General features: G+C 39.4%; 1 protein-coding gene and 2 pseudogenes across 1 annotated transcript; all 3 read left to right on the forward strand.

Moving 5' to 3' along the window:
• Positions 1-884: 884 nt before the first annotated feature.
• LOC149212261 (uncharacterized) lies at positions 885-5378 on the forward strand. The gene is made up of 3 exons (XM_089388609.1): positions 885-2228; positions 2364-3965; positions 4491-5378. Exons 1-3 carry the CDS (start codon positions 885-887, stop codon positions 5376-5378), a joined length of 3834 nt encoding a protein of 1277 aa, XP_089244735.1.
• A 2984-nt stretch (positions 5379-8362) lies between these two features.
• LOC149212262 (uncharacterized) lies at positions 8363-10423 on the forward strand (annotated as a pseudogene).
• A 4476-nt stretch (positions 10424-14899) lies between these two features.
• On the forward strand, positions 14900-17602 carry LOC149212263 (arogenate dehydrogenase 2, chloroplastic pseudogene; annotated as a pseudogene).
• Positions 17603-24831: the final 7229 nt, after the last annotated feature.

The following is a 24831-nucleotide window of genomic DNA, read 5'->3' on the forward strand; positions in this document are numbered from 1 at the left end:
TAAATAATAATGTTAGGTTGAAAATAAATTGTTATGCAATGAATTCATTATTGATAATATTAAAAAATAGTCATTTATTTACCAATTCAAATAATAATATTATCTATGAATAACTTACCATCATAGATAATAAAATAATTTATATAATATTATTAAAGATGACCTATTCAATGTGAGTTAACATGATTAATTAATATATTTATGGATTAAAATGCTAATAATATCTAAACATAATTTATTTATATAATATTAATACTATTAAAAGTAAAATAGATAATAATATTTGGTTGAAGATTAGTTATTATGTAACGAATTAGTTAAGAATAATATTAAAAATAATTATTTACGAATTCACATCATAATATTATCTATGAATAATATTATTAGTTAGGGTTGACCTATTCAATGGGATTATGTAGAAAACTAGCCGTTATCATGATGTAATGAACAGGTTAATATTATTTAAATTAATTAATAAATAATTAATCGTTATGTAATAATTAAATTATCAATGATATTGTGACAAAAATAATTATCTAAGGTTCTAATAGTTAAAGTGTATAAGATTGTTGATGAAAAGTCGATAGCGGGGGAGGCGATGAGCGCTAGGGTTTGCGATAGCAGGCAACGGTGACAGAGGTGCAGACTGGTATTGGCAGAGACTAGAGCGCGCAGACCTGCTGGGACAGTAAATCCCAGATTGCAGGCACGGGCTGGTTTAGAAGTTCTCAACGGTCAAAGAGATTCTAAACATCTGATATCGCCCTGAGCGAAATGGGAGAGCCAAGGGGGGGGGAGAGATCCCCTCCTTCAAAAACGTGGTAACAGGAGAGACAAGCACGGGAGGGGAGCAGCACACTGAGAGGGAAAATCATGCCCCAGTGATGGGCAACCTGTGGCAGAAAAGAATGAGAGGGCAGTGCCTACCGAGGGCTCAGAAACAGCCAAGGTATGTTGTTCCCCACAACAAATTGAAGGAATACAACTGTTACATGAGAGACCATGCCCTAATATGTCGATTCGTTGGGTATTGGCCTTCTGAGCGGGAACTCTACAGATGGATTGACCAGAGATGGAGACCTAAGGGGCAGATAGATCTCAAGCTTGGAGCTCAAGGGTTCTTCACAGCAATCTTCTCCAATCTGGAGGACAAGAACAGGATCTTTGAGGAGGGTCCATATTTCTTGAACAATGCTGGCCTGTTTATGAAATATTGGGAGGAGAGATACAACCCTGAAAAGGAAAAAATGCTAGATGCACCAGTCTGGGTCAGATTGTTTGGGCTTCCTGATGAGTTCTGGGACCCTGAAATCTTGGAGGGAATAGGCAACACGATTGGGAGTTTTGTCAAAATTGCAGAGGCTACGAAAAGAGGTAAATATAATGCTTATGCGAGAATCTGTGTTTACATAAATCTGGCAGATCCCCTCCCGGAAAATGTTGAGGTAGAGTACCATGATGAAATCTGGAAGCAGCCAGTTGATTACGAACACATCCCTTTCCGATGCCGAATCTGTCATGAGTATGGTCACTTATACAGGCAATGCCCACTGAATAAAGAGGAAGAGAGCAAGAAAAGTCAAGCAGATCCACAAAGAACCACTGGGAGAATGGAGGATCCGGAGAGGGGATTTCAGCAAGTAGTCAGGAAGAGGAGACAGAATGAAGAAGGACCAAAGATCCAACCCCAAAAGCAACCCAGTCAAACAAGAAATCAAAACAAATTTCAGGTACTACAGAGCGAAGATGAAGAATATGAAGTAAACCTGGAAGATGATGAGGATCCGGAAATTACCCCAATGGAAATAGCTGGAGAGGAGAAAGGAAAAGGAGCAACTATAAGCAAAACCAATAGAGAAGAATCGGAGGAGAAGTCAACAGAAACAGAAATGGCATCTCGGATGGAAGTGGAAAACCCGCTTGAAAATGAAGCAGAAGAAGAGAAAATCATGAGACGGCTACTTCAGGAATGGAGGTATTTGGATAGCAGGTTCATACCGGAAAAACAAAGACAACTGTACAAGGAAGTTTTCCAGAAATACAAAGAGAAAAAAGGAGAGCCCCCGGATAAACCAGCAATGTTAGAAAGTGAACAGGGGAATGAAGATAAAGGAATGGGCAGCTCTGGCAAAAACAGCAGAAAAAGAGGCCGGAAAACAATGAGCGAAACGATCCAGACAGTGGGAGAAATATTGATAAACTCAGGTAAGGTGATACCTCTGTCGGAGGTATTCTTCCCCTCATACAAAAAGTTTTAAATGATAGTTATCAGTTGGAATATTAGGGGTTTGAATAGTAGAGGTAAACAGTGGTATATGAAGGAAAAGTTGAAAAACGAGAAACCTAGTATTTTGATCTTACAGGAAACAAAGATTTTGGTTCAGCAGCTTGAAGAAATAATAGAAAAAAGCAGATTACCATATCAAGTGATTGGGCAAGATGCAATAGGCTTTGCAGGAGGAATTGCGGTTCTGTGGAACCCAAATGAAATCACCATAGATAACTGGGCCAGTATGAATGGAATCCTTTCTGGGCTGGGGAGGATAGTAGGAACCAAACAACAGGTGGTTATTTCAGGGGTTTATGGCCCTCCTACCCCTGGGAAAAAGGAGCAATTCCTCCACAGTCTTAAATCAGTCCGTAAACTTTACCCTGAAGCTGCTTGGATTATTGGTGGAGATTTCAACTTGATTAGATCCTTGGAAGAGAAAAAAGGAGGGATTAGGAGAAGGGATCACCTCATGGACAGTTTTAATGAGATGATAGAGGAGCTCAGGCTTGTGGATATCCAGACCATTAATGGGACATACACGTGGAACAATAGAAGGGGTGGAAAAAACCAAATTGCATCTAGATTGGATAGATTTTTAGTTTCCGAAGCCATCATGAACAAAGATGTTTTTGTGGAGGCCAAGATCATTCCATCTCTGGGATCTGACCACTGGCCGATCCGATTAGAGGTTGACATCAAGAGGATTCAGGGGAAAAGGCCTTTCCGATTTGAAGCCTTCTGGTTAAGGGACCCGGAGTTCATCAAGAAAGTTGAGAACTGGTGGAAACAAAGCACTAGTCAGGGCAGATGTAGAATGCATACGTTCCAGCTAAAGTTGAAAGAGCTGAAAGGCAAAATAAAAAAATGGAACAAGGAGGAATTTGGCAACATTCTGGAGGATAAACAAAATCTAGAAGGGGAAATGGCAGATCTTCAACAGAAGATAATTTTGGAAGGAAGAACGGAGGAAAGCATCCACAAGGAAGGGGTAATCCTTGGTAGACTGGAAGAGAGACGAAAGCAAGAGGAGATCCTATGGCGCCAAAAATATAGGATAAAATGGCTTAGGGAGGGGGAAAGAAACACTAAATTCTTCCACCAGGCTATGGTCAAACACAGGCAGGGAAACAGGATCCTATCGATTAAGGACAAAAACGGGGAAAGAGTGGTAGAGCAGAACGAAATTGAACAAGTCTTGATGGATCACCACAGGGAGATATTAACAGAACCTCAAATCGATAGAACGAGAGCCATACAGGAGATTTGCTCTGCTATCCCCAGCCTGGTCACTGAGGACCAAAATAAAGCGCTTATGAGGGCCGTGACCTTAGAAGAGTTGGAGGAAGTCGTGAAGACAATGAAGAAAGGGACAGCTCCTGGGCCGGACGGCTTCACTGTGGATTTTTACCAGGCAGGCTGGCACTTCTTGGGTCGAGAGATTCTGGACCTTGTGGAAGAATCAAGAATAAATCAAAAGGTATGGCCAGCTCTTAATTCTACCTTTTATGCTCTTATTCCTAAGGGAGACAACCTAGAAGAGGCTAGTGGCTTCAGACCTATAGCACTTTGTAACGTGATTTACAAAATGATCACCTCCCTGATTGCCAAAAGATTAAAACCCCTTTTGGACAATTTAATCTCGGCTGAACAAACGGGTTTTGTGGAAGGCAGGCAGATTCTTGATGGGCTTGTTGTAACTCAGGAAGTTATCCATTCCTTAAAAGTTAAAAAACAAAAAGGAATGATGATAAAATTAGATTTATCCAAAGCATATGATAGACTAAACTGGAAGTATTTAGCTACTGTCCTCGAAAGATTTGGTTTTCACCAAAGATGGATTGCATGGATCCACAACCTGATCTCCACTCCTCACTTCTCTATATTGGTTAATGGAAGCCCTTCAAAAACTTTTAATGCCTCTAGAGGGATTCGTCAAGGAGATCCTTTGTCCCCATTTTTATTTATTCTTGCCGCTGAAGGACTAGGGAGATTTATCAAACAAGAAAGAGCAGCAAATAGAATCAAAGGACTGCAAATCTGGGGAAACAACCTGCCCCTGACTCATCAACAATTTGTTGATGACATTATGTTGTTTGGGGAGCCAACGGTAAGAGAAGTCCAACATCTAAGGAGAATCCTTGATCTGTTTACAGAGGCCTCTGGATTAGAAATCAATAAAGACAAATCCTGCATCTTCATCTTCAACTCAATGGAACAGGTTAAGTCCCATCTAATCAGAATCTTAGGATTCAAAAGGGGGGAATTACCTACCAAATATCTGGGTAATATTCTAGACTTCACTTCTAAAAAGCTGAAAAACTGGCAAGGGGTTTTGGATAAACTTAACAACAAGGTGGCTAATTGGGCCTTCAGAGTTCTGAACATTGCTGGCAGAATTGTTCTTGCCAAGTTGGTCCTTCAGGCTATCCCTATCTACCCACTATCGATTATGGCTGCCCTAGCAGGGGTATGTGCAAAAATCAGGGAAATCATAAGGAAATTCATATGGAGTGGATCTGATAAAAAGAAAAAATGGGCGCTGGTCTCGTGGAGCCAGCTCACCAAAAGAAAAGAGAAAGGAGGTTTGGGTTTGAGAGACCCGGAAATTTTAAACAAGGTCCTGGGAGCCAAGCTGTGGTGGATATGGCTCAGTGGTGGAAATGATCTATGGAAAGCTATTTGGAGGACTAAATACAGAATGCCAAACTCTCCGGTAGATATCTTAAGGCAACAGGAAATCCCCAGAGGCTCCACTATTTGGGAATTAGCCTCTCAAAACAGAGATCTTATTGACAAACATACGTTCTGGGAAATCCGGGGAGGCTCAGAGGCCAACTTCTGGGAAGATAGTTGGCAACAACGAGAAAGACTGAACAGCATTCAAAACCTCCTCCAGGTCCGTGATAGAATTGCAGGTAACAGAACAAGGGTAAAGGAGCATTGGAAGGTTAATGACTTGTCGGAGGGATGGAGAGTCTGGGAGGAACCGACAGATTGGGAACCAGAACTTAACTCAGATCTCCAAGATCTTTACCGGAAAGAAATGGGATCAAGGAAACTCAGAGTTCGTCATGGGACAGACATCCTCCGGTGGGGAACTCAATGAAGGGGACATTTACAACCAAAGAGGCTTACCTTCTAATGGAGTCTCAAGGCGGAGGTGACAGAAATTGGGAATGGAAAACAATATGGGAAGAAAACTGGTGGCCAAAGGTGTCCGTCTTTGTTTGGTTAGCCTCAAAGAACAAAATTCTGACCTGGGATCGTATCCGAAAGAAGGGTTTCCACGGCCCTTCACGATGTTACCTGTGCAACAATGATGATGAGACTAGAGATCATTTGATGATCCAATGTCCATATGCAGAGAAACTCTGGAGGATCACCAAACGACTGTTCAATAAACCAGGAATAAACATCAGAGAATTTAATGATGTAGTTTTCCAGTGGAACAAGGAAACCTTTCAATGCAGGGTTGTCTAGAGGGCTTGGAATCTGATATCTACCTTTATTCTTTGGATAGTCTGGAAGGAGCGAAATAGGAGGATATTTCAGAATTCGGCTAGGCATCCAGAAGTAATTTGGGAGCAGGTGGTTGAGAGTACGCGAGAGACTATCCTAGTCGATAAGTGGGAGAGTGATGACTGGAAGACTACCCCAGACGAACAAGAAATCCTAAACAAACTAAATTTAAAACTAGAGATGGTTCACTTTAAATGTTCGGCCAGTCCTGATATGAGAACTCAGAGCCCAGAGAAGTTCACTTACCCGAGAGAACAATTTGTTAAACTTAACTTTGACGGGGCCTCGAAAGGGCAACCCGGGTGATGTGGGCTTTGGGGGGATTTTCAGAGACAGCAATAATCAAGTAAGGTGGATCTATGCAGAATGGGGGGGACAGATGACCAATAACGAGGCCGAGTTTTGGGCCCTGCGTCAAGGATTAAGAATTGCCATCAGGAATGGCTATACCAATCTGGAAATTACAGGGGACTCGAAGATTGCTGTGGACATGCTGAGAAGGCTCAATAATGGGCAGGGTTGGGAGAAAGTAACCAAAAGCTGGCGGACGGCAGGCATCGTTCAAGAAATAGCAGGCTTGATTAAACGCATCGATTACAGAATCATCAGCCATGTTCGTCGAAAGGGGAATCAGGTAGCAGATTGGTTGGCTAATTGGGGCTGCAGTGGTCCTGGCAGCTCGATTGACACCCAGTGGAGAGCCGTGGAAGGAAACCGAGAGTGGAAGGAGTTGGCGGACCTAATTAAGGTTGATCATGATCATGCCACAAATGACAATGCGCGGATCAATGAGTTGGATTAACAGGGCATCGTGGAGACCCCGTTGTAAGAATATGGTGCAATTGGGATTCGTTAAAATCATCATAGCAGGCAGCAAGATGAAGGATCAGGATCTTAGGGACAGTACAGAGGTGGCGGAAGGAGCGGTTAGGCATAAGTACACACAACGAAAGATTATTAATGTCCAAACTATGAATGGTGATGGTGGCGGTTCGCCTGACATCACTTCAGAGGGAATGAATAATGATAAGATGGTTGGGAGGAGTGGTTCACCGGAGAGTGACCGACGGCATTCGAAAACCGGACATTGCGGTTTCTCTGAGGCAAAGAACTTGTTATATAATCAAAGAGGGTCGATTATGAAGGCATTGAGCGAGCTCATAATCTGGGTAAGAGTTGAGGGTTCCATTGAATGGCATAAGAGAACAACGACCAGTCGTGGCAACCAGAGAACAAGGAGTATCAGACCCCCGGGCAGTATGGAAACCAGACAGAAGCTGAGGCAAACGATGGAACATCAGGGTGTAGGGGAGGAGAATAGCAACCGAAAGGGCAAAGACCTTATGCAGAAGGAACCTCCTTTCTCTGTGTGGGAGGTAGAGGATGACTCAGAAGAAGACGTGACCCCTGGCGCAGTAAGGGATCGAGGGTGCCACCATGAGCACCTGGCTGAGGAAGGAAATGAGCAGGTGAAAGCGGACCATTCTGGTTCTCGGGACATAAAGATCCGTCGCTACGGTTTGAGGAAGCGCAGTGCTTCACCTGACAAGGAAAAGGACCGGGATGGTAAGAAAGTCAGAGGCCGGAAGGGGCACGAGAAGGAGGAAGGGAAGACTTCCAGGAGTGGTCAGGGGAAAAACAGGAAGCCGAAGGAGACGGTCAACCATCGCGTTCGGAAGGCTGAGCAGGCTTTCCTCCGTTACTCCAACCAGGCAGTGCGCAAGGTCATGCAGCGGCTTGAAGAGGAAGCGCTTCAGGATCAATCCGATGAGGAACTGGAAGATTGGACTTTTCTCCTCCATGACCCGGGACAAACCAGAGGGCGTATGTCCTTATTTAAACAGTCCCTTCACATCTACTGGGTGATGAAGGGGATTATGGCTAAGGCGTTGACACAAGTGGCGAAAGAAATGGTTAATTTAGCTAAGGGGGATCCAGACATTCGCCGTGAATTGAGCTTCCTTCGCATAGCCATGATGAAACAGGAGAAGGCCATGATGAAACAGGAGGAGAAACTGGAAGCTATCCAGCAACTGTTGATTCGGGACCAGCCAGAACGTGCGGAAGCAGCGAACCAGCAACCTGAGGGAGACAATGACTGATACGAGATATGTTTAGAACCTGCAAGATTTTTTTTGGTTATTGCTTTGTATATGTCAAAGATAGGAAAAAACATGCAATACAGAGCAGTAGTTTTAGCACTAGTTTTAGTAAATTACAGGAATGCATAGCTTATTTAGCAAAGACTACCAGACTGTGGACCTACTTTTTTTGGGCTGCTATTAAGAATTATAGGTGGAACTATGTCCCGGTTTCCCCTAGAGGGCGGGCAGAAACTGTTTTATGATTGTTGTAATGTTCTGTTTGATCAAGTTATAGAATGAGCACCATCTTAGCTTACAAAAAAAAAAAGTGTATAAGGTTGTTAGGAAATATTCACGATAAATATTATTTCCCTCTATTTAAGGATCTATTATGAAATTACCAAAACCAATAAGGTCTAATAGACGGAATTAAACATCAAAGGGTGGATTAACCTCATTCAAAAGGGGGAAGAAAAGATCGAGAATAATGATAGAAAACAATAGAAGAATGAAAAAAGATGAGGGTGAGGAAAGGGCGGAGGAGCTACGAAGTGAGAGCTAGAATCCAACTTTTACTCAATTTCCAGCCATCATCCCTGTAGAAATTTTGAATAATTTAACACATATTCAATGGAGATTATCCTGATCATGTACTATTGTGGAAAACATACACAATACATAAGTTCCTCTACGTTGATCATCAATATAGCATCATCAATAACAATAAAACATCAAGAGCATTCACACATTAACACGATATGTATCCCGGGGAAAGCATCTCGCTAAAAACCCCAACTATCTGTATATTAATGATTGAGTCATGTAACATTACACAGCATAATACTTCTCACAAGTATCTCCACCTCTGTTACACACAATACAGCTTAGATCTGATCTCCAAATCATTTCCACTGCTTGCCTGCCTCCACTGCTCAATACCTGCTCAAGAACTGATGAGAATGGCTCACCAAACTCATTTTTCACCTGCAAAATAGTCACTCACTCTTTGTTGGACGTGAGCACAAGCTATAATGTGGTCAAATACGTGAGAAAACTCATTGACATACTCAATCCCTTGATTGTGCAAGATCTGGTGCACAACTATAGTCACAACTGATAGCAATCTGATTCTCTACCACCTGTCCCTGTTGAACTGAACATGCACTGACATGCAACTGAGTTAACTGATGTATTCATTAGTTGTATTATGAGTTAATAACTTGTGAATTAATTACGCCATAAGGCGTTTCCCTCTTAAATGAACTCCCCCAAATGCCTTTCTGTCCTAATCGTAGCCGTTAGATCTTTTGTTAGACGATTGAACAAAAATCAACCGTCTGATTTAATAAAAAATGTTTTAAAACATTTAAAAACCCTAAAAAACGTTTCACTTTCCACTTGACATCTGTGGAGAGTTCTTGGAGTTTATGGCTGTTTAAGTTTACGGGTTGTTGGTCCCTTTGATGGAGCGCTACTACGAGCCCAGCAAGCCTGCAATTGTTGCTGTGGGTCTTGTTCTCCTTCCCATTTGCATTAGGTTCGTGCTTCCTTCCATAGAAATTTCAAGGTTTGTCATGGTGCCACTCAAGGAGTCCCTGCCAGAGGTATGCAATGTGATGCACACTTGGCTCACCCCTTCAATGCTTTTTGTGTTATTGAATCTGGTCATTGGGACTATTGCAGTCACCTCTAGCAGAGGTCCCCCGCCAATGGCAATAATAATAAGAAGAAAGCTGGCAATATGCGTAGGACTACATTTGATAAACATGGACAGAATTTTGAAGAAGAAGAAGAGGAGCTGCAATTTAGGCCTCCACTGGTTGAGCCTTCAAGGCTGAAAAAACATAAATTTCCTGAGGGTAAGGCTCCAAACCCACCGGGTTTTTCACAAAAAAACCCATCGTTTTTCTCCGCAGGTTGAGTCTTCAAATCCTCCAGAGTTTCTGAGAAAAACCCATCAATTTTCTCCTCCGATTGATCCTCCATTTCCGCCTCAGTTTTCAGGAAAATCCCATGATTTTTCTCCTCTGGTTGAGCCAACCCAAAGCTTTTCTCATGTGGGAATGAACAAATCTAAAGTGGCCGCATCCAACGTCTTGGAAGTTCCTCATAATGAAGATATGACCAACTGTGTTAGGACTGAAGATGGCACAAACCCAGATGGCCTATCCACGGACGAACTGAATGCAATGGCTGAAAATTTCATTCATAATTTCAAGCAGCAGCTCATGTTACAGAGGATTCAATCCCGCAATGAAAGGAGGGGCAAATAGCCCAGCCCCATGGAAGGCCTTGGGCTATATCATTGTACTCGGCAATTTTTAGGCCGATTGCTTTAAATGGTTATATTTTTCGATTATGGAAAGGCAAGCATATGAATTTCCTGTAATTTTTGTTAATGTTTAATACAGAACACGAGGCCTTGTGCCTATGTTGTTAGCCTTGTTGCATCTGGCACCTCGCCAAGATGTTTGCCGGTGAAAATCAATTTTACATGTATTGGAGTCTTGGTATCCACAAAAAGTCATTTTCAGATGTTTCTGTTTCAGTAGCAGATTGCTGGATCCTTCCATAATCATCTTATTGTGTCTATTCTGTCTGAATTTGAACATGACGGTGATTCTTTGTTAACATTGTCGTATTCATTCATATGAAGCAGTCTATGGCATAGGTGCCTAATTGAGCTGAACTTGTTTCATTTACATGGTCCAATCTTCTTCAATGCTGGAAACATTGACAGGCTTTGCAGAAAACTTTTTACAGTATTTTGGTTTTAATGCCTCAATAAGCAAGCATTCTGTTTGTCCAAAAAATATGTTGTTGTCATTGAGAACTTCCGCGAGTAATAGGTCTATTGACGAACAACCAAGGTTTTGATGGCTGCTCAAGTGATCAGATGTGAGAAGCCTAATGGCTTAGAATACATGAAATTGAAGGGATGAAGGCTTTCATATGGAGATCCAAAAGTGGTTTACTTCCATCTGTAGATAGGGTTGAAGTTAAATCCATGATGATCTCAAAACCTGTGCAGATGTTTAGGCCTCTCCATCAGGTCTGTGCTTGCACAATGCTTTGGAACCAAGCTCCATTTCTTAAAGAATGGATCATGTACCATGCTATGTAGGTGTCCAGAGGTGGTTTCTTTATGATAACAACAGTGATGAAAACATAGAAGTGGTAGCTAAACAGCGTAATGCATTTTCTGATGACAAGACACCAATTTATTGTATCTATTTGATAATGGGCATTATTTTCTGAACGGGTTAATACACACCATCGCATTGACTTAATTGTATCTGGTTTGAATCAATTATGGGAAAAATAAACCCCCCTCTAAAATCTGAACAGAGTATACGAAAGGCCTGATTTCAATATACTGGGTTCTGAAAGAGCTGGGTCCCCAACTGAAAAAAGGAGCAATTTTTAGACACTTTAATTCTATGTATCGGATTTGTAATGGCATCACTTCTCCAAGTCTTGTTTGAATCAGTTGTGGGCAAAATAATTCCACCACCAAATTCTCAACACGCTAATCTAGAACTATGTAAACTCTTAAGTAGTACAAAATCTACCAACCAATTCCTATCTCGACAGCTCTGCATAACTTTCAGAATCTATTTGAGAAGAACAACCTTGCTTCCCAAGTACAACATCAGACTCAGGAATCCTCATTTAACGTTTATGCATGGTAGATATGTGAAATGGAAGCATCCAAGAAAATTCATGAAAGATACTGCAATTTTCTGATATTTTGTATCTCTGCATCAGCCTGAGATGCTTCTTTAGAAGCACCAGCTGCAGTTTCTAATTGAGGGAGGATGCAGTTTGGCTGTTTGGGAGGGCACCCACAGTTTGTTTCCTCCTTCTCTTTACTTCCACCTTCCTCCGCACAGAATGCAATGTTGTATTCTTATTGTTTCTGGATAGAGGGATTACTACTACCATTAAAAATAGACACCCAACTTTTGTCTTTAACATTGCCAAACATGTCTTGAGGTAAAGCATTTTTTCTCAAAATGTGTTACTTTACATTAAGAGATTTTTTACAAAAGAACACTGGAAAGCTCTTCTGTGTCAAGTCCTCTTCATCATGGCCTGGAACTCATTTCTTTTTTTTCTTTAGCTATAGCCTCATCTTTGTGTTGGTGCCCAATAGGGATCCTCCCCAGTGAAGAATACACAGTTTCTATAAGGATGCCCAATCTTGAGAAGTGCTGCTATTTGGTCACTATCCCTGTTTGTAGAAATATCTATAACAGGGTAAATCAGTTCCAGTTGTGTCCCTATCTTTAGTTCCAATCGATAATTGAATATCTGCATATTATAATTTAAGTATATCTGCCAATGACACAAACAAACACATATATAATATATATAATACTGGCTGATAACCTTTAGTTCTAGTGCTTTGGAACCAAGCTCCATTTCTTAAAGAATGGATCATGTACCATGCTATGTAGGTGTCCAGAGGTGGTTTCTTTATGATAACAACAGTGATGAAAACATAGAAGTGGTAGCTAAACAGCGTAATGCATTTTCTGATGACAAGACACCAATTTATTGTATCTATTTGATAATGGGCATTATTTTCTGAATGGGTTAATACACACCATCGCATTGACTTAATTGTATCTGGTTTGAATCAATTATGGGCAAAATAAACCCCCCTCTAAAATCTGAACAGAGTATACGAAAGGCCTGATTTCAATATACTGGGTTCTGAAAGAGCTGGTCCCCAACTGAAAAAAGGAGCAATTTTTAGACACTTTAATTCTATGTATCGGATTTGTAATGGCATCACTTCTCCAAGTCTTGTTTGAATCAGTTGTGGGAAAAATAATTCCACCACCAAATTCTCAACACGCTAATCTAGAACTATGTAAACTCTTAAGTAGTACAAAATCTACCAACCAATTCCTATCTGGACAGCTCTGCATAACTTTCAGAATCTATTTGAGAAGAACAACCTTGCTTCCCAAGTACAACATCAGACTCAGGTATCCTCATTTAACGTTTATGCGTGGTAGATATGTGAAATGGAAGCATCCAAGAAAATTCATGAAAGATACTGCAATTTTCTGATATTTTGTACCAAATATGGGGATTTACAATCTTTTAACATCTAATGATATATCATTTCCGATATTTTCGAGGGATTCTTATATGTGTAGAGTGTGTATATTATTGCTGAATGATGCTTTTTGCTTATGCACATAATCTGCAATACAGGGGTAGCAGAAATGTATTATATCGGATGACCTGTACCTTCCTAGCCTCTAAGTATAAGTGATAAAGATGGACAGATAAGCTTAACAGATTTCCCTGTTCTGTTGTCATGGGCAAGGGCCCCACACATGCCATTCATATCTTCATTCTAGTTTGGGAAATCAGGCTCTGTACTGCCTAGGTTGTAAACCCAGTTTTCAGAAGTAAATAAAATACTAGTTCTTCTCGAGTAAAGCTGAAATAACTAGGATATATTTGGAAGAATTATTTAGGGCTTTGTTTTTCATTTAGGTTGCCACAGGATACCATTAATTTCAAACTAGAGTATGCATTGAGGATAAAAGTACACGATCTGGCCAATGGGCAGACGAAGAACAATTTCATCCTAAACATTATCAGTTACGCATGGAAAAATCACCTTTGGATGAGTGTCCAGGCTTAATATTCTCTGATCAAAAGCTTGGGATGAACACATAACTTGTATAGTGTTGCCTGAATTGATAAGGGTGAACAAGAAGGTTGTCAAGAATCAGATCACGGTGAGTAGATTTTGTACTCTAAAACTAACCTCCAGCCTATAAATCGTTAATGCTGGAAAACACCTATGAGAATTTTTGCTACGTAGTACTCTAACCTACAAACACATGCTACTATAAAATAAAATAGCAAACTTTTATTTCATATCACATAAAACAGCATACGTAATTTCTATTAAATCTGGAAAACAAAAGATGAAAATACAACTAAAATCTCAAACTCTCTAACCATCAAATCGTGTGCCTTGTGTCTTCTTTATGTACTATGAAAGAAGAGGGATACAATGAACCTGGATGCATGCACAACAGGACCTTCGTTGGCAGAAGAGAACCCTAACCCTAGTGCACTTATCTGGAGGGATAACTGAGCAAAAATAGAGGACGGCCTTCCTAGGGATCTGTGCCCTTCACTAAGCCTGGGATCTCCTCATGCAGGAGTGCCCTTGCCTACCTAGGGAACTGCATCCTGTATCTTAGAGCATGCTAAACTACATAAAACAAAAACAGAATAGGATTCACTGTTACTTTAGGAAAGCAATTAAGACTGAAATAGAATGAAGGTGGTGCCCCTATCTCTTTGTCTCTTCCGTTAGTATTAGTGCATATTCACTTTATTCTACAGATTGTTGAAGAGAGGTGCATTGCTGCTGCAGAAGTTCTGCTATATAAAAAGCTGTCTGGGCTAGTCTGCTGAAGGAATGAGTACTTTCGCTGGAGCACTGTTCGAGCTACACAGGTAAACTAACACTCCCTCTTAGCAAGAAAAGTGTTATCCCCCACACCATGCTGCTCTTTCATTTCAAACTTCCCCTTTTTTAGGGTATTAGTCAAAATGTCAGCAACTTGCTGATACACCACTGCCTTCTTTTGAACTGTCTCTGATGAAGTGGTACTTGATCTCAATATGTTTGGACAAATAATGAAACACTAGATTCCAAGAGAGTTTTCAACTCTTATTGTCACAGAAAATCATGGTAGTATCCTGTTACCCACGATTTTGTCTTATATAAAATTGGGGTAATAAAAAAACCCCATAGTAAGGTATTCATTATGTTTATAAAATTGGTGTACCAGGGCTGCAGAATGAAGAGTTACTGGTTTAAGTTTGGTTTGCCTTAGTTTGAACAAAAGAATGAACATGATCACAAATGCATTCTGATCCTAATATCTATGTCTTATCTGGGAAAAACTTATAGTTTGAAAACACATTAGTTGCTTCTTTGAAGGGCACGAAGTTTGTCAACGAGGTGTGGATGAGATGGATGGCTTTGCATTTTATGCAAAGTATGATTATGAACGGCTTCAGAACCAGAGATGCTGTTAGAATGTACAAGAAAGGAAAAGACACTTGCACAATGGCCTACAATTATAGGTACAAAGTCTATAGGCACTTGGTGATGTCAAACTACTTGGACAATATCTGGGGAACACTTTCAAGTTCAGATATCTTGGAACTACAAAAGGAATCATTTATACCGGTTGCAAATGACACCAGGATTACTACAGTAAGTGTTCTTTATGTGCAGCTTGGATTAGATTTGGCCCCATTTGCCCTTGAGTTTCCAGGTTTATATCTTCCATATGTTAGGATTCTAAGAGAGATCAGACTGGGAAACTCCAACTTTTGACAGTGCAATGAACCTGTTGGTACAAATCCAGCAAGCAACTTGGTATCAACATCTCAATCCCAATGAGCTGCGTGCAGTTTTACTACTTTTACAGTTTATATGTAAAGAAGGAAAGAAACATTGAAGTTCATTAGAAGTTTCAGAGGTAGTTGAAGTTGCAACAAGTGGAGAAACTATTGTGCAATCTGCTGATTGACATATTGTAACTTATAGAACAAGCAGACAGCTCAAGCACGAAGAGATCCCAGCTAACTTATATAATACCGAGAAGCATGACAGTTTTGCTGATAAGTTTTCCTTAGGCAGAATATTGGTTGGCAATGCTCCTAAACAGGTTCATATCAGTTAAGAATCAAGATCTTCCATAAACTCAGAAAAGGAAAGGTATTAACCTGTCCACTGTTGTTGGGAGATAAATCATCCATCTTCAAACAGAATAAAGGGTGCACTATGTTTATGCTTACTCAGAAAACTCAGAAGGAACTAATCTGGTTTGAAACTTAAATGCAAGATCAATCTTGTCATGCCTATATATATACGTATGCAATGATACTTGAAGCTGACCTCAGATTGGGAGATATTCAATTAAATTTAATAAAAGTTTGGAGCTAGACAGAAGAAATATGATAAGTTAATTTAAAATTTATGTGGTTAACCTGTTGGGGTAGTTCTAAAATAAAGAAAATATTGATCCAAACCCTAGAAGAAATTGAGCCAATGTCAAGTCAGGGTTGATTTGTCAATAAATTCACATGATGAAAGGTGTAGGAGCAGCGTTGTGGTCCATATGTACACACTTAAATGAAAACTTGAGGTTTTGATGGCATGGTTTATTTATTTGGACGCTAAATACCCACTTTTGAGCCCCCACATATTCATACTTAGACATTTGTATGACCTGTGGGGCAAACACATTTAGAATAGCCTTTAAAGGTTGGAAGTGTCTACTTTGAAGTGATGGAAGCAATTTGATAAGTTATCCCCTGTTTGCGGGGTTTTGCTTGTCATTGGGTTTCATTTGAAGGATAGTTGGAGAGTCCACTTTGCGCTTGAAGATGGTTTGGGGAAGCTCTCTTGGGTGATGTTTTGGATGTATGGGACTTAGGTACCCACTTTGGATGGACAAAGAAAGACTTGATTGGAGAAGCAAGTGCTATTAAAGGGCCTTTGGATGCTGGACACTGTACCAACACCCCCCTTTTGCAGGCATAAATCTAGCGTTCTATTATCTGCATTGAACCAAAGCCTGATAAACGTAGTCCATCATTTTCATCTCAGACATAATTATCATTACATGAACCTTCTTAGAGGATTTGCAGTGTTCCTGAGGTGATATATCTATGTTCATCTATTCTAGCGACACAGTCTGTGTTGAGGTCATTTCCAACTCAAAGACAGAAGAGAAACACATTTTTTGCAGATGTAATTTCTGTCAAAGAGTTTGCCGCAATCTATTTTTATAGGTATTACCTCCAGAATTTTGTATATTGTGCATCCATCCTATGTTTGAGCTTGAGAGCAGGAAAGTTGGGTGGAATGGCCTTCCTTTTGTTTATGACAAGGTTAGAGTTGGCCAAGGAGAAAGAGTAGAACGTTGTTGTAAGTTTTTGGATATATTTGCAAAATAAGGATGTAGGATGGTTGAGATGTCATGTGCTGAACATGATCGCCATGCTGCTGAAAGTTAATTTAAAAACTACAGGTATTACCTCTAGAATTTCATATATTGTGCATCCATCCTATGTTTGGGCTCGAGAGTGGGAAGTTTGGGTGGAGTGGCCTTCCTTTTGTTTGTGACTAAGGTTAGAGTTGGCCAAGAAGAAAGAGTAGAATGTTGTTATAAGTTTTTCGATATATTTGCAAAATAAAGATGCAAGATGGTTGAGATGTCATGTGCTGAACATGATCGCCATGCTGCTGAAAGTCAATTTAAAACCTAAACTGTGGGAAGGATGTTATCCAAGTCGAACTTAGAATCTACTCCAATTAATATTAAAAGCTATGAAACATTGCTCAAAATTGTTGACAACACTTGTGGAAATAGCTTTGATCTTTATTATGGTTTATTTATGTATAATAACAATGCAACATAATAGTAGGAGAGATTGGAAATGGCTTTCGATGCTTTAAAGAAACAGTTTGTAGGGTAGTTGCACGAAATAGTTAGAAAACAATTATTTGAAGGGATTAGTAGTGAGAAAGTTTCTCAACAAACTTCAGCATTTGCTGAAATGCAAAATTCTCCACAATTCAAATAATTCTTCCGATAAGCAAAAAATACATGAACTGTCTAATGTCGTTAAGGGGCTATCTGATGTAGTTAATAAAGTTCAATAGGGATTTATAATTTCTATCTGCTCCTCGCCACTTCTTGGAGGTATTTAGACTGCAACATTTTTAGAGATTTCTTTCACAATGCTTTGTATCTTTTGTTTATTACGCCGTAAGGCATTTCCCTCTGAAATGAACTCCCCCAAATGCCTTTCTGTCCTAATCGTAGCCATTAGATCTTTTGTTAGACGATTGAACAAAAATCCGCCGTCTGATTTAATAAAAAATGTTTTAAAACATTAAAAAACCTTAAAAAACGTTTCACTTTCCACTTGACATCTGTGCGTTGAGCTTCCGGGAGAGTTCATGGAGTTTATGGTTGTTTCAGTTTACGGGCTCCAATTTCTGTTTGTATAGTCGAATCGGCATTGGCAATGGCATCCCCCGTATCCTCATGCCCCCAAAACCCTTCTGACACTGAAATTGGGATAGAAATCGCGCAAACTGGTGAAAGGAAACCGCGATACGACTCCACTAGCGTTCAAACCTGGAGAGATGTCGTTTCTCGTGTTGCAGAAATAAGGGGTTTCGATCTAGACGCATATAATGGGTGAGATCTCAACCCTCCCCTCTCAGTTTTGTAGTACTTCACACTGATTAGATATACATAGGTTAATGTTGATAACCCAGATAGCGATGACAAGAGCTCTCAAATATCATGCTACAAAAGCTGGAGTCACCAGCTACTTCAGCACTGCGTGAAGAAGCTTTGCCACAATACAGCTTATCGTGGCATTGCTATGAAGAAGTTGCAACTTCTTGATAGTAAAGGTGGTTTGGTGGAGCGATTTTTGAGGAGGGTGCGATTACCAAACCTTAGATGGCTTCGCTGGAATAAATGCCTCTGGTTTTCTCTGCCTTCTTGGATACCTATGAAGAACCTTAGGGTTTTAGAAGTGCGGGGGAAGAAATTGAAATCATTGTGGCAATCCGGATATCAGGTAAATAAAATTTTGGCAATTTAAAGTATGTGTTTATTCGTTATTGATTTCGCACAGTAGGATCTGCAACTAATTTAAATGGTTTTGCAGAAGCTAATCGTCGAATTCTTTCTTACGATTAAAACCCTGGAACATTTTGCAGGCACCTTTGTTGTTGTGACAGTTAGTTATTTATTCTCCCTTTCAAAGTTACCAAAATCAATAGGGCACCTTAAGCACCTCGAACTGATTGTCCTCCATAAGATTAATCTTAAAACTTTGTTGGATGAATTTTGTCATTTGGTGTCGTTGAAACGATTGGAGTTAACAAGTTGCCCAAATCTAAAGTCATTGCCAGATTCCTTTGGGTGCTTAATAAGCTTGGATTACATCGATTTGTCTCACTCTTCTCATTTGCAGGTGCTTCCAAAGTCTTTTGGTAATTTAATAAACCTAAAAGACATAGGTCTGTCTCACTCCCTACAGTTGTAGATGCTTCCAGGTTCTTTTGGTAATTTAATTCGTCTTCAATATCTTGATTTGAGTTGGCGCTATAATTTAACCGTCTCTAGCGAAACACTGGGAAACATTAGCACACTTGAATGTTTAGATGTTTCCTATTGTAAGAACATTGAAATATTACCTCCGCAAATAGCATATCGAAAGTACCTAAAAAAATTAAATTACTGCATTAAATGGGTAATATGCATTAAATTACCCAATCCATGATGAGGAGGGGTCCTTCGCATCCAAGCATCCATATTCATAAGACCGTCTTTCATAAGATCCTGGCTCAACGCATCAAAGTGCCCAATGACCTAATCAAGATGCCAAAATCAGGGTCCTCACAGTTCCCTCTGCTCATCGTGCTCGCCAAGACATAGGATCAGCCATGCAAATCCTTCTTCCAATGTGTTCTTCATGAGGCACCTTGAGAGATACCATACCTCTGATTTTATGTTCATACAGGCTGCTACAAGGGTCTACTCCAAAGTGCGTCGCACTTCTTCTATCTTCCAAACTTCCAAGGGTACTGTCACCGTTATCCAATGGTGCCAACACAAAGAAGTTGCATACTTTTCTTGGATGAACTTCCTTTGCTTCAGCTACTAGACAAAAATAGGATCACATGGAGGGCTGCCACTAAACCTTCTCAACAAAATCACATCAACTGCTAGATAATGACATTATGGAGGGCTTTTACTATTCTTCAAAAATCATTTTCAGATTGATGTCTAAAGGGACCATCCCTTCTCATAACTGCATCCTCTATTTTTATTTGCTTCTGGGCACCTCTTATGAAGGTTTCAAAGACATGAATATATATTCCTTATTGATTTGCAAGTTGGCTTGAATGGAACAGGCTTTTAACACTTGTATATATATATATATATATATATATATATATATATATATATATATATATATATATATATATATATGGGCGCTTGTGACAGTGATAAGGACTTGGCCTCTTCTTCAATACACAAAATAAGGTTCCTTGATTTTACTAATATAGATGACATAGGATGCCCATTGATTGTCTTTTCAAGGCTTGCAAATATATGCATACAAAATCTCGACTTCCTTAAATTATGAAGGGCCTTAGAACTGTCCTTTAAAAGATTCTCCGCTTCCTTATAAATATGTGGAATGAGAAGTCCACCACCTTTCTTCTTTTATAACCCGGAGATCAAGAAATCACAGCCCCAATGACCTATACTGGTCGGCCAAATTCACAGAGCATGATAGTATATAGCAGTGCTTTATGTGACATAGGCTTCTTGGCCTTATTACAAGCACAAGGAATAAGTAGGCATCTTCTTAGATAAAACAATCGACATTAACAAAACTTTTTCTCTTCAATAACTGAGAGAACAAAGAGGCATGAATAGGTCGGATTCACTGTCTGAATTGAAGAGCGAGAGAGAATATAAGACAAAGTTCACCGAGCCATAACATTTTTGCCTCCATACCACAAGATCGAGAACAGAGTAATCCTTTCTCCAAGGTTGGCTTCATGAAATGACCTTTGGCATATTCTTGTGTTCTTGCACTTTTCTTGGCCTCTTAGGAGAATAAAGTTATTTTCAAAAGACTTATCCAAAAGCATACTTATGCCCAGAATGTAAAAGAGAGATAGCTCCATTGCATAGCAGACCTTTATTGTTCCTTATGCTCAGAACAATAGGAACACTTGGCTCCTTCTTAATGGTTCAGAGAACTAGGCCAACAACTCGGTTCTTCATTGCTCCATAGGAATCTCTTTAATTCATTGATCAAATCCAAATAAATATATGTATCCCTAGAGTCACTTATTTGATCCTCAACAAATTTGCTTGTTGGACATCTTTGTTTACAAGAGTTGAATTTATGTGAGCATCGGTGACTGGATGGAAGGACTTCTAGCTTCAGAATTCTGATGCAGAGGTGCCAAAGGGATCAGATCTTCAAACATACTGTTGACTGCTTTATCCAATGAGAAGCTTGCACTCAGATCAACAAATTCTTAAAACAAAACTCTTCATTGACTTCTTATCATGACACGTGGTTTAGCTACTGAAGGAGGACTTTAGCATCTTCAGATTTGATTAATGGCCTTCATGAGCTATTTAGCCCAGCTCTTGCATATACCTAGACTTATATTATTTTTCGAGACCTCTCATGTTTTCTAAGGCTTGCAACAAGATACTTCAAATACATTACCAGTCCACTGCTTCATCTCTTGAGATTGCATTCCTCCTCTTGCTTGGGCTTGACCTCAGCTAGCTCTAATACCATGTTAATTTTTTAGTTAACATGTTCTTTGCTTAGGTCAGAGGTCAGTTACTTCATTAATCCATTAGCCCATTATTAATTCCATTAATCCATTAGCAATCATGTTGAACATTATCACATGACAGTAACTGATGAAAAAACATCAAACATAAATGCAAAAGACAAGCCAAGACAAGAGGACACCATGATTTAGCCTTAAAGCCAGGGAAAAACCTGACAAGGGGGAAAACCCACAGATCTTTTCTTCTTGATAATATCAAATGTTCACAGAGAGAGAAATCCATAAGTACAATGATACATTAGTCAAACTCAATATTATTGACTTGCCATAGATGATCCCAATCAAATGTCCAAAAGTCAAGTCACATATGCAGAAGTCAACAATAGTCAAAGCTATCCTAGCCAGTCAGCAGTCAACAATTAACAGCTCAGTCAAATCAGCCCAATCTATTCAGTAAAAGGAGAGAGAAATTCACCCTCTCTAGGCAGTCAAAATGCAGTCAAGGCAACCTTCAAAAGTCTGGTCAAAACTTGGTCAACAGTCTGCGGTTAAACCTGCCTCAGAGTTGTGGTCAAACACCTCAGTTTGTGCTCGGTTTCTCTGCTCACAAGTGCATCCTAGCTGGCAGAGTAATAATCCATCCAGGTCGCAGTCAAATAGTTGGTCAAAGTCCCTGGTCAATGCTGCTCTGTGTACTAGAAAAGTCAACCACAGAAAATCACAGGAAATCCGTCCTCCAAAAATTTGCACGTATGGGAGAGAGATAGTTTCTCAAAGAAAGTCGAATCCATCATGAGAGGAAAGAGAAAATCATGTGTGCTGATGCCAAAATGGAGTGAACTCATCTTATATTTAAAAAATTCAATGTGGGTCAAAGGTCATGTCTTTTGGGCTTCATGAGCCTACATGACTGTGGGGCTGACCTTGACCACAACCAACATTGTGGGCTTGACTTCAAATATACATTTCTGCCTATCAGAATCCATCGTGCTTTAGGTAAAAATTGGTCCTCTTGAGAAGAGGAATCCAATGCCATCATCATCTCATACAAAGGAGCCGTCCATAATGGAATTTGACCTTAGTTGACCATTTTTAACAATTGCCTATATAGAACATCTAGTTAAAAGACTAATTTTACTCTCAATAAACATTGGACAAAAACTTCTCTCGATCCAGTTTGAATCTGGTAGTATCAAACAAAATTTTCATTCCATAGATGAAACAACTTTTGTATTGCACAAGAGTTCAACTTTTTTGTCGAGAGGTATGTTCATGACACCTCACTTACAAACTAGTTTGTTGTAAAGTTCATCTTAACAATGATTGATTCACTCAAACGAAATAAAGTGGGCAATAGATCCACATACACATCCTACACACATGGACACATACATAAATATTGTGGGAAGGACAGGAAGATGTGCTGACCTGACTTGAAAAATAAATTGTTTCAAACCAATGTTGTCAGACTTGGACTCTTCTAAGACTCGGCTTGGCTGTGACTCAGGAAGACTCAGCAGAATCTTTCAGACTTGGCAAAGAGAAAAAAAAAATACTCAAAATATGTGTTGGCAAGTTTCAAAGGAGTCTGGAAAGTGGGGATTATGACAGAAGAGTGTCTAGGAGTTACTCTTTTCAGCGGCGACTCAGTGGACTTGGCAAGATTCAGGAGTCCGAAAAGAGTCTGACAACATTGTTTTGAACAAGCATCAGTCACAGTCAAAAAGAAAATGAATAGACAAAAATCAGCACTCTTAATAGAAAGGATACATGTGTAGAGTTCTATTTAAGAGTTCAAGGCTAAGCTCCAGTATAAAAGTAAATTCTGTTTGCTGCTGGAAACTGTAAAGTAGACAAACAACAAGCTAAGTATTTTATTTAGCTGAACCTGAAATGCTTTGAAAATGCTCAAACGTTAAAATCAGTCAAATTCCTGCCATTTATCTTGGACCTAATTTCATACATAAGCATGCTAGGAAACCACACTCCTCTATAAAATTATACAAGTTGTAAGACGATTATATAAAAAATCAAAGATTGAAACAATTTCGAGCAAAGGAAATGTTATTTCAATATATTGGCCCTGTTCAAGTTTTGAATGATTTAGAAATTAGCAGATCTATTAGATAATGGAGGCAGGAAATTTGCACTTATTTTCTGTCAAACCTGGTAGCTGATAAAAGATGAGAAACAACTTAATCACACACATGTTGGCAAAGGCCTAATACTAAGAAGGCAGGTAGAAGTGGATGATTAAGATTGTTTATAGGTTTAGCCAACAGTTTATTGGTAACATGCTTAGTTTGAACTTTTGGTGATATTGTTTCATCACATAGGCTGACTACGGTTTGGTGAATTGTTACTGGAAATATAGTTAAATCAAGATAAAATATAGGTGGTAATACCTAGTTGAATGGAGAGTCCTAGTATATTGGCCCTTTTGAGGATTATTACTTGACCAATTTGTTGCCTTAGTCTGCTGAGTACATTTTTTTTGTTTTTGTTGGTTGGTTGTTGTTGTAATTGGTAAATTGTATAGGTGATTTTCATTCACATGCTTATTGGAATAGCTGGCTCTTGAATAGGGTAGTCATGCAGTTGAGTATGTGAGAGGGGTTTGTAGAACGCATTATCTAATGAACTCTTATGTAGAGGCAAAAAGTCTCACTCATAGACTGATCAACTTACTAGAACTACTACTGCACTTTCTTCATCAACAGAAGCCACTTGAAAATGCTTGAAAATGAACTCTCTATAAGGGCCATTGTCAATAAAAATATTTGTAGTGGAGGGGGTTTCTACATGTTGACCAACCATGTAAATTGGATCTTATAAATTATAATTCTTGTTTTCTAGCCTTCTATTTCTGTAGATATCAATTTTGTAGTTGATGGCATACTTTTTATAAATAAATTTCCATGGCTATTACGGTTCACTTAAGAGCCAATCTCTTGCAGAGTTCAGAATTGAATTCATCTGTAACTGCCTTTGATTTAGGGAATGATCTAGAAAAAACTTTAGTGCCTAACAAGACTGTGATAATCACAACCATAAATGCAGCTTGGGCAGAAGAAAACAGTGTACTACATTTGTACATGTAGAGCCTTCAAATAGTTATTGAATCATGTTCTCCTCGTTGTAGTGGACCAGGGGTCATTTAATCGTTGCCAACATATTCATCACACTGCTATATTTTGCTGAAAGAAATATCTGATTTCAATGAATCTGCCTTTGCATACCAAGATTGGCATGAATGGTAAAATTCAATGAATCTGCCTCTGCCTGCCACTAGAAGTTGTTGGATGAAAATATCTGTTTTAAAGGCAAGAAATGGAATGGTTTTTTTGTTATTTGGATTACCAAAATAAATGGCTTATTTAAGATAGCTTATAAATGGAGGCATAAGTTCTGAGGATCTCATGGTGTTATTTCAATATATTGGCCCTATTCAAGTTTTGAATGATTCAGAAATTAGCAGATCTGTTAGATAATGGAGGTAGGAAATTTGCACTTCTTTTCTGTCAAACCTGGTAGCT

Source organism: Pinus tabuliformis, chromosome 1_1, assembly GCF_031772625.1.
Source record: "Pinus tabuliformis cultivar Carrire ecotype Pingquan chromosome 1_1, CPIR1, whole genome shotgun sequence".
Taxonomy (NCBI): Eukaryota; Viridiplantae; Streptophyta; class Pinopsida; order Pinales; family Pinaceae; genus Pinus; species Pinus tabuliformis.

Excerpts from the sequence above, each read along its gene's own strand:
- LOC149212261 (XM_089388609.1), top strand. The coding sequence starts at position 885 with ATGGGCAACCTGTGGCAGAAAAGAATGAGAGGGCAGTGCCTACCGAGG. Across the intron at positions 2,229-2,363 it reads AGGTGATACCTCTGTCGGAG|GAAACAAAGATTTTGGTTCA; the intron begins GTATTCTTCCCC and ends TTGATCTTACAG. Across the intron at positions 3,966-4,490 it reads AGATTCTTGATGGGCTTGTT|GTTAAGTCCCATCTAATCAG; the intron begins GTAACTCAGGAA and ends TCAATGGAACAG.